Source organism: Ascidiella aspersa, chromosome 6 (assembly GCF_963924565.1).
Source record: "Ascidiella aspersa chromosome 6, kaAscAspe10.2, whole genome shotgun sequence".
Taxonomy (NCBI): domain Eukaryota; kingdom Metazoa; phylum Chordata; class Ascidiacea; order Phlebobranchia; family Ascidiidae; genus Ascidiella; species Ascidiella aspersa.
The window spans coordinates 9,641,559-9,658,216 of NC_139452.1; the positions used below are offsets into that span (position 1 = coordinate 9,641,559).

The 16,658-nt window shown below is 41.1% G+C and overlaps 1 protein-coding gene across 2 annotated transcripts in view; it reads left to right on the forward strand.

The window, feature by feature from the left end:
* The first annotated feature begins 930 nt into the window (after positions 1-930).
* LOC146139589 (cytospin-A-like) overlaps positions 931-16,658 on the forward strand; it is a 60,190-nt gene continuing 44,462 nt past the window's right edge. For both annotated transcript variants that reach the window (XM_083392908.1, XM_083392909.1), the window contains exons 1-4: positions 931-991; positions 6,140-6,319; positions 6,710-6,803; positions 7,217-7,451. In XM_083392908.1, coding sequence (XP_083249034.1) covers positions 958-991; positions 6,140-6,319; positions 6,710-6,803; positions 7,217-7,451 — 543 coding nt within the window. In that variant the 5' untranslated portion in view covers positions 931-957. The remainder of the gene's footprint in view (positions 992-6,139; positions 6,320-6,709; positions 6,804-7,216; positions 7,452-16,658) is intronic.

Here is a 16,658-nt window from a genome sequence, read left to right on the forward strand (position 1 = left end):
GCCTGCATTACTCAACAGTAACCAAAACGGTGTCGGGTTCCAAATGCATAGACGTAAGCACCAAAAGGCCACGCCGATGTTCATAACCTCCCGTCCCGCGTCAACGTACACAAGCAAGCGGCAACCACCGCTGCGCTTATACGGTCAAGAAGAAGGGCGCCCAAAGGCCCACGCGGCCGCCACACGTCACAGAGATGGAGCGAACTGCCGACGCCGCCGTCGCTTTCACGCTGTTTTGGCAAAAGACAAAGTCGCAGCGGCCAACCTACAGACAGGCGCGCGCGCGTCAACGTCGAAAGTGATTTCTTCGCGGGTTCGTCTTGCCCCGTTGCGCCGCGCTGTTTTGCCCGCCGAGAGGCGTTTGGCGTTATTAATGCAGCAGTCGGAAACTTCGCCTTCGGTGTTGCGACTTGTGCGCGGTAGACGATAGTCCGAGTGGGCAGATGCTGCGATAGGCTGCGAAATTCGACGATAAATTCGACGCGCGCTAGAATTACTTGCTGCTTGCGAGATTTCGATCGTTGCAACGAAAAGGCGTTCGGCCGTATTTGAGAGCTCCGCTTGCGATAGATTTCTCCCTGATAAATTTGCGATCTTTAAGAAAAAAGGTTTTATGATTGATTCAGACGCAGAATTACTAGAAATTGAACTAAATTTGGATTTAGGCATGCAATTGTCTTGCACCTAGCAAAATACTTCAAGTCCGTGTACAGCTCAAAAAGTGGATTCAAGTCGCTTGTAAGTTTCGACGCGTGAGCCATATCGGCAACAAGACTCAGTTTATTTGTTCGGAGATGAAACTCTGATCGACGGTGCTTCGAAGCTTTGTGAAAAGGCCAGGAACCTGCCCCACGGGTGGCAGCTCAGACCGAAGATATCAATCTACCGCGCGCCGGATCAAGCCAAAGCTGGATTTTTGGCCGAAGTCGGGACACATTACAAAAGAGAAAAGGAGCCATGTTTAAGCGCTGTTTCACCCCGAAAACTCTTGGTAAGTAAAACGCGTGACCGGTCGGGGTTGTTGGCTGGTATGATCGATCTGTTATGTTGTACATGCAGAAGTAGCTCAGGAAGTATATTTCAGACTAGCTTGGTCTAAGTATCTTATTAAACACAGCGGTTACCTTATTTCTTAACTATAAACCGGTGTTTCGGTATTGCTGATAGGAGGCCTAGTTTGTGCAATTCGTTTTACTTTCTATGGCAGTGAATGTGAAAGAGGTACTAGAATATTTTTAATGTATAACTGCGCGGGCTGCAGGGTCAAACGGAAAAGAACCGTCGTCGAAAGTGGATTGCAGACTTTGACTTCTGTTTGCTGCGAGCCTTTAGGTATTTTACAAGACTTTCGTGTATCCGAAGTTGTCTGTTTATTTAAGTTGTGATCTTGTCCTCGCCGTGAACCTCAACTATGCTTGATAGACGAACACAGGCCTATCTCACAGGTGGCCGTGTTTTGGCCGAATTTGTGCTGTCAATTCGGTTCAATCGTCTTGTGAGGGTAACGCCCACAAAATGCAGCTGTCCAACTGGCACAACAAAATAGTCTGTGCTAATAAACAAGCGTTTTTTTTTTTAACTTTGAATTGTTTTAAACTAACGTTTAGGTGCATTAAGAAGCGAATGTCAAACCGGTTTTTCCAAAGTTTTCATACCACTCTTTGCTTTGTGATATCGCTTCTAAGAATTACCGCATTCCGCCAATTGACCGTTTTCCGAAAACGCGACATAAAAAGCTAAAACTTTCCCTTTAGGCCGCTTTGCCCGTATATTTGGAAGTGTGCAATAGTATGAGCTCAGTTTTGCGTATTTATAGCGTTATCGTATAAATTAAAACCGTTCATATTAGAATTCCAGGTTTTCCATTTGATAACATTTAAAAAAGGAAATAAAATTAAAAAAATAGTGGCGAAAATGTTTTATAATCACGATTCTGCTTACAGGTGTAAACTGGCCTAAATTAAGGACTGTATTTAAATCAGGCCTTTACATCTACAATTGCCATGTCCACAACTTTACATTTTACTTAACTGTTAAACTCACGGATCGCCCGGGTTCTAGTCACTTCAGTTTCAACGGCGAAGCATTACCGTGAAATGCAGCGAGACCACGCCAAATGTCAGCGGACGTGTTGGATTGTGCATTGAAACTTGAACTGATGCACATCGCGCAAATTGCCCTCGCCCGTGTTTCCTCGTTGTTTGGATTGAGTGCAGGGTGAATGTTATTAGCAAGCAGTTTCTTGTCGTGATTGTCGTGGTAGTTTTGTGCACCGACTGGGCGGGAATCCTGAGAAGTCAAACTCAGTACACTTGTTATATCCAGAAGCGTAAAATTTCCTGCCTAAATGTTTTGAAGTTATCTCAGCTCGAAAACATTAATGTATTTGACAATGTTTAGTATCGGTAATTGCAACACAAAGGCGGACTTCTTTTATAAAACTTTATATTTTTCTAAATGTTTAAACCTTGAGAATAGCGTATTTAGGAAACATACTTGACATGCCAAGTTTTATTTTTTCACGTCTTTTATACGTAATACTTTGTGTGAAAATCAAGTGGACCTATTAGCGCGGCCAAATCTTTTTTCTGGAACGCCTAGTTTTATTATAAAAAGTACAAATACATATCTTGCCGTGCTCTTACTTTTTTACGCCGTTTTACCTCGAAAAATTGACACACCGAACACGTAACATAACATAGCCGTTTTATAACCTTACTATTCAATGAATCTTTTTAACTGTTTTCATGAGATACGTGGACCGAAAGCAATGCCTTATTCTGGACTTAAAACGACAAGTTGGCAGCACGTTCTTGTGGAGCAACTAGATACCCTGATGTTTTCAACGCCCTCCCGAATAATGTTTTACACTGGGAATGAACAATGGCGACGAGTCGTTGACTAGCATCCGAAAACAGACCTCTGGATGTAAACTCGACTGTAGGCTGTTAGTGAGGCTTTTAAATACGGATCAGCGTGTGAAGAAATTTGCTGCGTCGCGCAAACAGTGCTTAAAGCCCTTAATGCAGTAGTAGTTCTCAGCCGCTAATAGGGATATTATGTCGAAAATAGACGTTGTAATATAAAAAACTCTCATTCAAAATTCGTTTCAACTTTGCACTTACCGTTTTTAGTTTAAATGAAGAATTTTTACCCCCCTTATTTTAATCTCACATAACGGTAACTGATCGCTGAAAAGTTTTTTAAACAGATTTTTTTCTAGGTCTGTAATACACCATGCACTTTTCCTTGAGTTACGACAAAAAAACAGTATTTTTATGGCCAATGTGACGGTAAGCGCCCGTGTAAAATTACTACTGCCAACTTGGTCTGTGGTGTAGCGCGTGGAGTTCTTAACTGTTCCAAGCATTTGTTTGCATTCCGCGTCGAGTGCTCTGGTTTCGGAGGAATGGTACTGGCGATTAGTAAACCCAACTTAGTACAACCCTGTCTATGAGCGATATACAAACCGCGGCGGCTTAGCCACACGGCCAGCGTACACGAAAAATCCATTACTGGCAAAACAGACCGCGCGAAAAGGTGTTTACCGGTAAAATAGACCCTGAAATTATTTTAACCTGTTTAACGTGGCCGGTTAGTATTGATACTTCACAACGGTTCCGTTTTCCACCCTGTATTTTGCCATTTTTTGCTGTGTTTGAGGCGGCTATGTAAACCGTTTTAAAGAGGTCCATAAAGCAGGAAATGCAGCTATAGTACGCCTTTAAAATGGTCTTGCAACTTGAGTTACGGCAATGGGCGTATTTGTTGAAAGAGTGTGGCGCGCCGCTCGCCAATGACATACAGCGCTATAGATCGTCCGTCAAAGTCATAACTGGGAATTGTTGGCGGATTAAAAGCCACTCTCGGTGGCCTGTTCGCCGATGGCTATACGTATACGACATACGTGCTATTCGAAGGCCGTCGCAGTGAACTTCGCTAACTTTAGCCGGTTTACGCTTCTGTTGAAAATCAATCTTCTGTTGTGTGTGAACCAAGTCGAATCGTGCCCGAATGAAACTCCATTTGTTGCAGAAAGCATGTTGACTGACGCTTCCCATATTTGATTTCGACAAGTTCCTTTGTGGCTTTGGATGCTAGCAAAACGTCATGTCACTGTAAAAACTGTTTTTGAAATGTTGTTTGTGTTCCTATTGGGATATTGCTAGGTGGTTACTATATGCGTTTGGTTTGTGGCAATGCTTGTGGGATATTTTTTATTTATTTTTAGTATGCGTTTGTTGGGTGTCAAATGGTGGAAATTTTGTATGAGTAGTTTTAATTATACGCGCTGTCCTACCAAATGTCTTAACTTCTGTTAGCGTTAAATTACAGTATCCCCAAATCGTGTGCTATTTTTGTTAGGAAAAACAGATAATTCACTTCTATTTTTGGTCAGTTTACTTTACCTACAAGCTCATAATTTCGCTCCCGTTTCAACAGCTTTTTCTAATGGGATAGAAATGTCCCTAAACGCTCAAATACAGTTTATTCATATTTGTTTGCGGTGATGTTAAAGGGACATAGTGACCATGTCACTGCATAAAACGTCGCGCCATAACTATCAAGTGGCCAGTGTGCAAACAGTTGCTTTACGCTTTTACTTTCACCGCCCGGTCAGTCACAGATAGGAAACCGTGGTCACTTTTGCCCGCCCGCTGACCATTCATACACCGGACCTCGGCTGACATAGCAGCATCGGTGATTGACGTAACAATGGGCTCCTTCCTTGACACGTTTTATTGCTTATTTGGCAAACAAAACGCACCGTTTCACGGCCAACCTGGTCGGCATTTCTTCCTAGAATGACACATGGTCAGTGGTGGTTGTAAAAATACATCTACGCTGTTCGCCTAAACGGTTGGTCCTAGAATTGAATGCTGTGTGGGCATTTTCCTCGATGTTTAGATGATTTGCAATAAATCGAGAGCATTTTCGGTGCAGAGGACAGTTATGTTTAAAGTACCTTCTTTACAAATTCAGATAGAATGCCTTTAAAAGTAGAAATCGTTTTACTCGCGAAAAAAGCCTTACGTTTATAGACTTTTATTAGTTTTTAAGGACTCAGAGAATCCTACTTTATCGAATTTTACCTTGTAGTTTGTGGACCTTCTTCGTTAGTATGCTTTATGTCTTAATGCACCAAGCTTTTTTGGGAGGAAACAAACGAGCTAGCCGTTTCGGTCTCACGCTGTGTTCTTGACTGACGTTTGACGAATGCGGGAATTTTGGAAACTGCGTCGTATTTCGCTCCCCACTGTTCCATCTCCTCACACACAATTTCTCATTACCGAGGCCGAATATTGCCCAACCAGTCCCGTGACCTAAGCTTAGCGGGTCGCCTATTATGACGTCTATCCACGTTACGGTGTTGCGGCGCCCGTATATTTCTTTACATACGCTCCGTCGCGTTTTATTTGCAGCGTAATGATCGGTGCGTTTATGACTCAGCGCCGCTCGTGATTTATCGCGCACTTTCATTTGCGAGGTGACGTTTTATAAAGGCTGCGCCAACGAGGTGGCCTAGGTTTTTGTTTTGCCTGAGCGCTAATTTGCCCTAGGCGGCACACACAGAGATTGATACGCTGTCATATCGTTGATGACCAGGTTGTAAATTTGGCTTCCTGGTAAATGGGCTGTGATTCAAAAGCGTTTTACCATTGATATATTTTTTATATTTGTCAGCGTTTTTTGCCCTTTACCTCAAACTGTGCAGTTAAATTGAAAGGCTTTTAATAAAAGGGCTATATAATTTACAAATTTGTGTTTACTTTTTCGAATACGCGTATTTAACTCCTATTGTTGAAATTTGCATTTAACCTCGGGGTGCATTCGAAGCACTAAAACATAGATTGTCGACTGTCGGGTTACGCCTTACCTTCACCTTGAGTAACGCCTTAATAATAATAATTTTATTACATGTACCTATTTGAAATATTTTAGGATTGAGTGCTCGTAATTGTGCAGTTTGTAGCGGAAACTTTAAACAGAACAGTTACGGGATTAAGGTCTGCATCAAAGTAAAAGGAAATTTATACAAACCAACGTCTTTGGAATACGAAACTTGCTCATATACTGACTGTAACGTATAAAACTATTCATTTTTGTCATTCACTAAAATACACATTTTGTTACGCAGGCTCATCAACCACAAACGGTTCCTCTACTCGACGCACGGTGGCGGCAAAGGACAGTGCCAAATCAACGGACAAACCTCGCGAGAAAACCAAGACAACTTCCGCCAAATCGTCGAGCTCTTCGGCATCGTCTAGCGGTCGCAGCACGTCGGCAATTAGTCGCAGAACCAAAGATGCGACAGGTTAGTTTTGGTACATCTTACCGTGCTACCCGATTATTGCTAAAATGTAATTCTGGTAGTAGGAACCTCTAATTAGGTTTGATCAGGGTGATATCCTGGCCTAAATCTTATATGTGGGGAGCCATATTGAGTATTAGAATGATCAACCTAATACCTCGTGGTAATTGTTCAACGATTTTTGTTCTTTGAAATTTAGGTCTGGTAACGAAACACACTGTTTTGAGCTATAGTTACCACTTTTATTTAGAGATGCAAAAACATTCGAACGGTTGACCGGAAATTACTGTTTAATGCTTTTTTATAGTAATCGTTTTAAGTTCGGGTATTAATCGTTTTAATCGCATACTTTGCTTTTCAATCTTACGTTAACGTTTTTTTTTATTTCCAAAGGTTCTAAAGGTAAAACAGAAGTCGACAAGGTGGCGCTAGAGGGCAAGATTAAGGACCTGATGGGAATGGCCAAAGCGAAAGACTCGGAAATCAGGTCAGTAAATGATGTATTAAGTATAGCCAATATTTCGGCGTATATTACGACTCGTTGCTATATATATTGAATTGATTTAGCTTTCCCAATACTTTCGTTTGTAATTCTGTTTTTAATTCTATGACCCGCGAAGACCCACCATGTAGAAGCCAAATTTTTGGCCGTCAGTGTATGAAGTCAAGAAGAAATAAAACGCCACCTGATTTAAGGCATTCCAGATTCGTCGAATATATGTAATAACAAAGTCTCCACGCCTTTAAAAATACTAAAAATAACCGGTTTTTGTCATAGCCGCATTTAATTTTAAAATAGATTAGGTCCAACAAGAAAATAGCACAAACGTTGTCTGGAAACATTGTCGAAATCCTAAACCCCAAAAGCATCTAACTTAAAACCTCCTTGTATCGTTCTAGCTCGCTCAAGTCCAAGCTCGACCAGATGATGTTACTCCTCAAGAAACAACAGCAGCAACAGGACGAGGAGGACTTCAGCTCCGTGTCCTGCTCCTCCCCGAAGCCGTCCTCCGCCTCTTTCCTCCCCGCTCCCTCCTTCACATCCCTGGTGAAGCTCTCGGATGCGAGGGAAGAGCGCTTGGATGAGGCCTCCTCCTCGATTAACGACGTGCAGACGGAGCTTCTTCATTTGCAGGTGAGGACTCCTGTTGTTGTTTTTTGTGAATCGTTAAACTCTTTAACGAATTCTCTGCGGCATATTGTTGTAGAAATATTTTTGCCTTAAGTGTGGAAATCAGGTGGCACTTTTAAACGGCCTAGAGTACTATACAATTTCAAACGGATTTCTAGATTTAGAATTACACTAATACGGCTATCAAATTCTCCGCACAGATTACTTCTATTTGTGCTGAAAAATATCGTTAACTTTGGTGCGTGCCATGATCTAGCAGTTGCAAATTCGAACCTCGCTTTTCAACGTTTTCAAGTGTTTGTTTACGCGTCTTTGGGTGGACGTTGTGCGCACGTTATACGTATGTTCGTATTTAAAATGCGTTCAGGCCAACGAAAAACGTGCTCTAGTTGTTCCATAAACGATCTCACAACAATGAAAGTCCAATAATTTGATAATTTAGGTAAAACTGAATGTGGCAAAAATGTTAGCTGGCTTATAGGTAGGCAGAGAAAATGGCTCAATAATGTATGCTACTGTTTTTTCACAATATTATAAAAACATGACTAATGTGCAGAAGCAGCTTCTTCACTTGTAGGTGAGGATGTTTTTTTTTTGTGAATCGTTAAACTCTTAAAAGGAATTCTCAGCGCGGGTAACTTGACTTACTGTTTGCATATTGCTGTAGAAATATTTTTGACTTAGTGTGGAAATCAGGTGGCACTTTTGAACGACCTATAGCACTAACAACTTTAACTGGATTTTTAGATTTAGAATTACACAAATAGAACTATTAAATTCTCCCCGCAGATTATTTCTTCTTGTGCTGAAAAATATCGTTAACTTTGACGCATGCCACGATCTAGCGTTACGAGTTCGAACCTCGCTTATCACCGTTTTTAGGTGTTTGTTTACGCGTCTTTTGGTGGATATTGTGCAGACGGTGTACGTATGTTCGTATTTAAAATGCTTTTAGACCAAAGTCGAAACGTGCTCTATAATTGTTCTTTTAACGACGATTTAGTTAACATTAATGAAGCTCCAAATCATTTTGACAATTCAATTAAAATAACTGAAAATATTATCCGGTCATTTTAAAAGAGACACCGGCTGAAGAATGTATGTTTTTTTTCCAATATTGTGAAAACGTAACTCGGTTGACACTTTTGATAATTTGAACATTAGGTCAGAATTTAGTGTTGTCGAAAAGACAAGTCTATTTTTTCTCAAACTTGGACTTGAATAAGAGACTTTTGACATTCGCATCTGTTTCTAAAATCTGGTCTATTATTATCAATTGTGGAGAGATACAACCCTATGACGGCAATCTCTGCAGCAGTCATGGAAATGACTGCAATTTTCTTTTGTGACACGCTTTATTTTTTACATCCTACCAAATTGGCCGCCGGGGGGCGCTGTTTAGCAGACTACAAACGCCAATTCTAACAAAAGTGTTTCAGAAGGTTGCCATTTGCACAATAAACTCGTTCTATTGAGACTTTCTGTCGTGTATTTAAGGTTAGTGGCAGTTCACACATAGATTGCCACGCCCAATTTTATTCCAACTACCCAGTCACGACCCATTTGAACTGGCGAATATTGACATCTGCCGTGAACGTTGACTCACGCCCTCACATAAACGCACACAATTGCGACACATCGAATGAAAGGTCACAAAAACCTTTTCCCCGTGTGTTTGTCTTGTCGATAACAGGCAATCAACCACCGGTGTCTCATATTTAAACAAGACCGTTTCGAGATTTTGATTTAGGCAGTTTGGATCATAATTATACGCCAGTGTTTCTCAATCTTTTTTTCTCGGCGACCCAAACATTAAGCGTAGGCATAACAGAGAAGCTTTGGCGATCCAATTATCTTCACTGAACGTTTTCCAAGCTTCAAGTGAACAAAGAATAAATAACACAGTAGCATTAATAAATACAATTTTAATTGATATAAGTATGTCTTCGTATTGCTTCCGCAAATTTCGTTAATTTCGGAAAAATCTTGGTGAGAACCAAACTGAAATAATCTAACCATGAAAAACTACTTCGGCCGACGACCCAACCAAACTAAACAGGGACCCAATTTGGGGTCGCGACCCATAGGTGGATAAACACTGCTATGCCTTTTCTCAAAGCGGCTTTTGTCAAGAAGGTGGACTGGCAATACAGAACCGTCGTTTGCTGAGCGCTGCAAGGGACGAAATAACGTTTGCTTAAAGCTGAGCGCCACTCGACCCCCTCAAACAATCCGCTCCTGTGACGTAACAATAACCGGCTCGCGCGACGTCGAGTGTTTGTTGTGCGCTCGCCTGTTTTTCCTGCTAATTGTCGGGTCAAGGTCGCTTCTAATCGACTCGATAATTAGTCGGCGGTTTTTGGCTGGCGCTTTGGTAACACGCGCGCGGGAGGTGATTTTTTGTGATTAACCAACTAATTGCAACAAGCATTACCAAGGTTTGGCCCAAGTTAATAAAAAATCTCCTAAACATTCTTTTTACAGAGTAAACAAAAAAGTAAACAGCGCACCCTAATGCCCCTGATATAGTTAACCTTACTCTGCACTGGTTTATATAATAGACGAAACAAAAATAATGAAACTACTACACCGTCGCAAACTACCAATAATGTCAATAAATAAGAACAGCAAGTTAGAAAAGAATCCAAATCACTTGGCTAAAGATGCTTTTCCAGCAGTTCATTACCACGTTTATTCTTACCAGTTGGCAACCATGAAATATTGTTGTTCTACCTCTCCTGGTCATTTTTGATTAACTTTAATTTACTTAGCCATACGCGGTTGTATGAACAACCCATAGCGATAAGGGCACGGTCGTCAATTCGGGACCTATACAACATATTTGAAAAAAAGCTTATTCCATAGTTTATTGACTTTTGTGAAGATGGGGGGTTATACACATAAAGTTCATCAGCCGAACTGCATAATACGTGACTTTTAAGCGGCTTCACAAACTTTTTCAGCGTTGTTTTTATTTTTGACCCGATTTTTTAGGAGGATTAACCCGAACTACACTGTGCAAGTTTTTAAAAGAAAAACTTTTGTGTATCTTTGTTAACCGAGTCGAACAACGTATCCAAAAAGAAATGTCATCCATTGGTAATTTCGCTTAAAATAAACTCATCCCCAGTCACATAGAGATCATTCGGGTTTACACAAAATGCCAGGAGTCTATTGGATTGCGAGAATCCGCTTACCGAATAACGCAGCGAGAGCAATCTGCCCAAATCTGTAACATTACGCTTACAGCCTATGTTAAGCCCAGCGCTGTTAAACAACCAGACACGATTCGGGTTCAAACGTTATTAACGCAGAAAACGCATATCGATTCGCTCCAAGCAAATGTATGCCACTATATTCACTGCGTCACCACTTTTCGGTGCAAGAGGCAAAACACGCCTTGCGAGGAATTCGACCCCGAGTGACCCCGGGTGACACGCGCTCCTGTTGACCCGGGTTAACCCCTGGCGTGTCACGCGCTTCTCACGCTCCGGCCAGGAAGCGTCGATTTTCCTTCGAGGTTTTATTCCCTTTAGTGGGTTGCCATTTAGCTCCGGTTTTGCACGGACAGCTAATTGTTACATATGGCCTGTTGGAATGGTCACCGCGTCAACCCCTGGAGTACCATTTCTAATGCTCAAGGGTGCCGAGACATATTTGAGAATCTTTTAGAATCGGATTTTCGCTCAACTCTTACAACTTTTTGTGTAAGATTGGAGTGAAATAAGTCCAATTATAACTTAGTACGTTGTGTATAGAGCTAATGCGTGTTGTCCCAGTTCCGTTTATTGTGACATTCTAGTGAATTACCTACGGAAAAATTCTAGTAGGGGTGCTGCAGTCTATTTATTATTCTGAGGGGTGACTCTGGCCATACAAGGCTGAAAAACACTGCTTTAGTGGGTTGCCGTTTAGCGCCGGTTTTGCACGGACAGCTAATTGTTACATATCGCCGGTTGGAATGGCCCTTGCCTTCGAGTGCGTTGTGGGAAAACGAGTTAGGTCATTGCGTAAATATTACTCAAGGGCTCTGACACATTTCGCAAAGGATTGTTAAGTTATGGCGTTCCATTAAAAGCGTGTGACTATTGGCGAAAGATAATTTGGTCGGAGTATTGTACTGTGCTGTATCACGTGGTTGTTCCTTACCTTTGTTACCTTTTCTGTTAGCGTTGTTCTCTTTTAACCTATTAACAAAGTAAATTTAGTAGGTCACCCTTCGCTGCTTTAATAATCACAGTATGATTTTATAATGATAGCAGAACCACAGCAACCTTGGCAATGCAAAGTGTTAACTTACCGATTTTCAGGGAAACTAATGAATACCTTAGCACGTTTAATAGATAATTGTAATTTGTGTTTCACACCTTAATACGTCTTAGCGCCGTTATTTACTCCGAGTCCCCAGGGTACGGCGAGCTGACTGCAATTGCATGTTTTTTGCACACTCAAAATGGGGCAAATTCCTGTTTAAAACTCGCCCCCACCGATTTTACCAAGTTTATGGACCACTTTTGTAATAGATTTTAAGAACTAGTTGATAATAATCACATATTATATGTCTTGTGCCAATTATTTACTAAGTGGTACGAAAGTGCAAAGAAAGTCTTATCCCAGTCGTATATTGCGTAATACCTGAGGTTGTGCACTTTATAATGACACCTGTTCAACTCTGTTATATCGATTTGCAAGTTCTTTATTTACCACGCTCGTACATAAACAGACTTTAAATACGTTTCGTCGCAATTGAACTCCTTGCTGCTGTTCAGCAGCCATTGCGGACACCACCGGACGAAATGCACACAATTAGCGCTTGAAATCTATATCCGTGGCAATCCCAAGAACAATGAAATCGCCGCAACCGAAATAGCAGCACTCACAAAAGCTGAAAGGCAAGATAATCACTTCATATAGGCGCGTGGTAAATTTAAGTGTCCAAGGTGCGCCAAGGCGTTTATATAGAACAATGGCCAGCCGCTCGCCAATTTATAAAAAATCACCTCAATCAGCAGCGCATTGTCTTGTTCCACGGGCGCTGTGACGCAACTGACGTTCATTGTGACGTCGCCTCACGCGTTTGAACGCTCTTGTGTTCCTAAAGGGGAGAAATTGCTTTCAGCCCAAATACGCCCAATTCGAAGCCAGTTTCTTAAGACGTGTCGCCCCTTTAAAAATAGCCACAATTGCCAGACTTGATGGGAATTTGCGTCCTTCGTCACTGTTTTGTTGATTTTCTTGTGACGAAATCCAATTTCCTCTCGCCATAACTGGTGTGCCTGGGAACTGTTTGTTCAAGTGCCTTCTGTTGGGCTTTTGTTGGCATATAGCGCGATGTTCACACAATTGAGTGCACGGGCTAAGCTCTTCATCAAGGTCAATCATTTATACTGGCGGATAAATGATTAACCGAAAGACCGACAAGTTATCGTTTGTGCTCTAAATTTGGAATTGAAATAGCATGCGGCCTCAAAATATATTTCGGTCAAGTCGAAACAATGAAAAATAAACTGAATATCCTGATCCGTGAACACTTAATCAGCCCTTAGATGCCTGGGTCCGGTTTTTATTGGCAGACATGCTGTAATTTTTTGTCGATTTTCCCTAATAAAACAGTGCGAATAATTATAGGACGATAAACAGCGTTAAGAACACTTTATTTTCTTAAAACAATGCTTTTGTAGCCACCTTTGCCGAAACACATTTAGCGTTTGGTTTCGCCCAAGATCAAATAGCCACACCCGTTTTTCGCACAACAGAAAAAAACAACTTATAATTGTCCGTTGCTCTCAAATACTTAAAACAATCGCACTCAAATTATATCACGCGCGTGTTTATGCGGTGCGAGAACTTGACGAGTTGTGCAACTCAGGTGCGCGTGGGTGGGTCGTAATTGCGGCGTGAGAAACGAGGGATTACTTATTTTTTGTTGCTTTGTTGTGCTGTTGTGCGAATTTGCGGATTGATGCGTAACCCGCGTGACTACTGCTTGAAAGTGAGGCGTTTCACCTTATATGTACATTTAGTAGCCCCGGTGTAATTGATAGCCACCTTTGTCGTCGCTGATTAGGGATTTTCTCTCGTTTGGAAAGCGTCGAATTGTTTTTGTTCCAACCAGCTGGTGTTTTTTCGTCGGCTATTGGTTTAACGAAGGGAAGCATCTGATAAAACCGTTTGTATAATGACTTTATTTTAATTGGACGCTGTGTGTCGTTCGTGCATTGTGATTTGATCTTCGTTTTTATTTGTTCGCTTGAAGCGACAACTGTAAAAAACACCGTCTTACCTTATTTTACTTTGTGGTAAAAAAATTCCCACGATTTGCCAATATGTTCAGCCCATTAAGAAACGGTCATGCTTTGACCAATTTGCAGGTCATGCTTTGACCATTTCGTAAAGTGAATCCTAATGTGCCGCAAATAGCGGATATGTGTAGCTTTTTGAGATTGAGAAATAACGCGTGCAGAATGTATGTTATTCTAAACCACGTTTATTTTAGACTTGAGAAATGTGGCCATTTCAGGCGCCGTTTATCATCGCTATCGAAAACAGGGTGATCCATTTGTATCATTCGGTCGTCTCGCACGAATTCTATAATTTTTCGATAATTACAAGCGCAGCAAACATGTGCACTCCGCCCAGACAAATTGGAACAACAACCGCTTTTTGCCTGGAGATTCCAGCGATCTTGGAATCACGCGTCGAATAATTGCGCAAACGTTCATCGCCATCACAAGACCAACAGCACGCAATGTCCCCTGCCCGAGGCAAAACCGATTTCCCTGTCTCGCGCTATTTTTAGCGTAAGATGCTTAGCGCCTCTTTGCAAACGGCAGTTCGTTTTTAGGCCTACTTTTCTATGTTTAGCCGAATCGCGGTTAAATAAGCACGGAAACTTTTTCTTCTTTTAAAAACCAAAAGTCTTCCGGGCTTTAAATAAGTGAGTCACGTTTGTTCCTTTTTTATGTCTTTCGGTCTCCTGTTTAAAAATAATTTAATGAGTGCGCTTAAATAAAAATCATTCTGCTAGGTCACGTTTTCACTTTTGCAAAATGACATGTTATTTGCAGACTTGGTTAACTATAGATTTATTTTAGCTTTTTTAATTTAGATTGGGATTAAAATTAAAGCAGTTGTTCCAAATTGGAGTAAACGCCGAATTACGAACTACAACAAAACTATAATTCAAAATAGAATTACATTAGAATAATTTAGGTTGAATCGCAATTTATTCTTATAAGAATTTATATGGCAAAGATTAATGTGCTAACCTTACTTTCTTCAAAATTCTTAATTGTTTCGACTCAAGAGTATTAGGTAAATTTATTTGTTCCGAATGAGAAATTAAAAAAATGCTGTTGAAAAAAGTAACTTTTTTAGTAAAACCTAAATTAGTTTAGTAATTAAAGCACGCAACAAAATCTCTATATTTATACTAGAATTATTTGGTTTTCTAAGACCGGTTGTATCAAACTTTTATCATCGCTTATGGACAAACCTTTATCGATAAAAATGTTTTCCTAAACGTTACAGTGGTTATACATAATGTTCGTATGTCATCCGAGAAGACCTAATACCTCTTGATGATATATGGTTGGCCATCACCAAACAAAGCACAATTGTTTCACCTATTTTTAATTCATAGTGGTGGAAGTGGTTTGCATAACATAAGATTGTAATGTGCGTTGTATCATTGCCATTACAGCAATGTTTGCAGTCTTTATGTAACTCAAAAAGCTTACAGCAGTCAGCAGTTTTAGCAGCCGTCAGAATAATGCCCCAGTTGTGTCTTAGCAGTTATTGGTGCAAGAGCGGCAAAGTGTTGATAACAGCTGACGGGATTGGCTGCGGGATTTGTAACCGATTTGTTCACGTCGCTATGTTGCTTCTAACAGTCTCATCAGGCGTAAGCTGGCAGGAGCAAGAGCAAATAGGGAAACGGATCAGGCTTGGAACTTTTAAAAAGATGCTTTTTCATTTCTATACGCAGTCTACAAATAGGATAGCGATTTTCGGTGCAAATATTTACAAATATTGTCGAGTTTTGCAAGATTTCGTTGAAAATTTAAATTTTTTGCATTTAAGGAGCAATATTAATATCTGTACTGTCTAATAATTTTGATCACCTTATAGTTTGAATGAATCATATTGGTTGCGCCTTTCAGCAAACCAAAGGTCGTCCACACCTGCTTTCTATAGGTTGGTCCAAAGTCAAACAGACTCGAATTCTTCCGATTGTCGGGAAAAGTTTGAACACCCGTGCTTCCCTGAGTAAACCCTTGTCCTTAAAAAAAACAGAGTCGCTTTCCATTCAGAAATGTTGGCCGCTTATGGGCGACCCAGTGATCAACTGTGGGCTGTATTTGCGCCTTGCAAACACGCAAGGTGGCCAACCCCTAGGCCACACTGCCTTTGAGTGCTGTGGGATTAACTGGTTAAACAAGACGCGTATAATCTTAACTTTGTTTAAGTTCAAGTGACTAAACGGTTCGGCGAATTTGAGTTAGGGTTGGATAAATAAATATGTGAATCACGTTGTTTTCGTACGCCGCGTTACCCTTATTAAGAAGCGCTTTAAAACTTGATTAAAGCACACCGTATGTTTTTGTGCAGATGAAATATAGCCCTCTATTTTAGCTTTAGATAAGTTGACAAGCACTGTATACACTGTTGTTTGTTTTGGTCACTATTTCACAGAGAAAATGTTCATGTTACGGCAAAAATCAAGTAAACCGGGTCGATAACATTTTGTGCAAGGTGGTGTAGGATGTCTTTCCAAGCTTAAAATCAATTTCTGATCGGTGTGACTCAATTTATATCCTAAGACCACACGTTGCGATTTTTACACTACTGGAATCTCTAGATTTCCCATGGGCGCATTTTGGTAGCGCTACTCAACTCATCCGAGTAAGGATATGAAATTAACTCTGGCAGGGTCTAAAATTCTGTAAATTGGTCTCGTTGCATCCCACAATCCACCACCGTTCAGTTTCCCCGCGCAATATCACCAAACTAAACATCAGGTCGTGACCGCGGCCGCCAAATCTGTCCCAATCTCGGTGGCACCCTCAGCGCAGCGAAAACAAACAGGCGGCGACTCGCGGAAGAGTTTTCCCAGCACGCCTGTCGCCCCTTAATCGATTCGCTCTGATCTCGTCAGATTACCGGCTTAGAGGGATCGCGCTCTGAAACAGCGAGCTATATGGGCGGCGT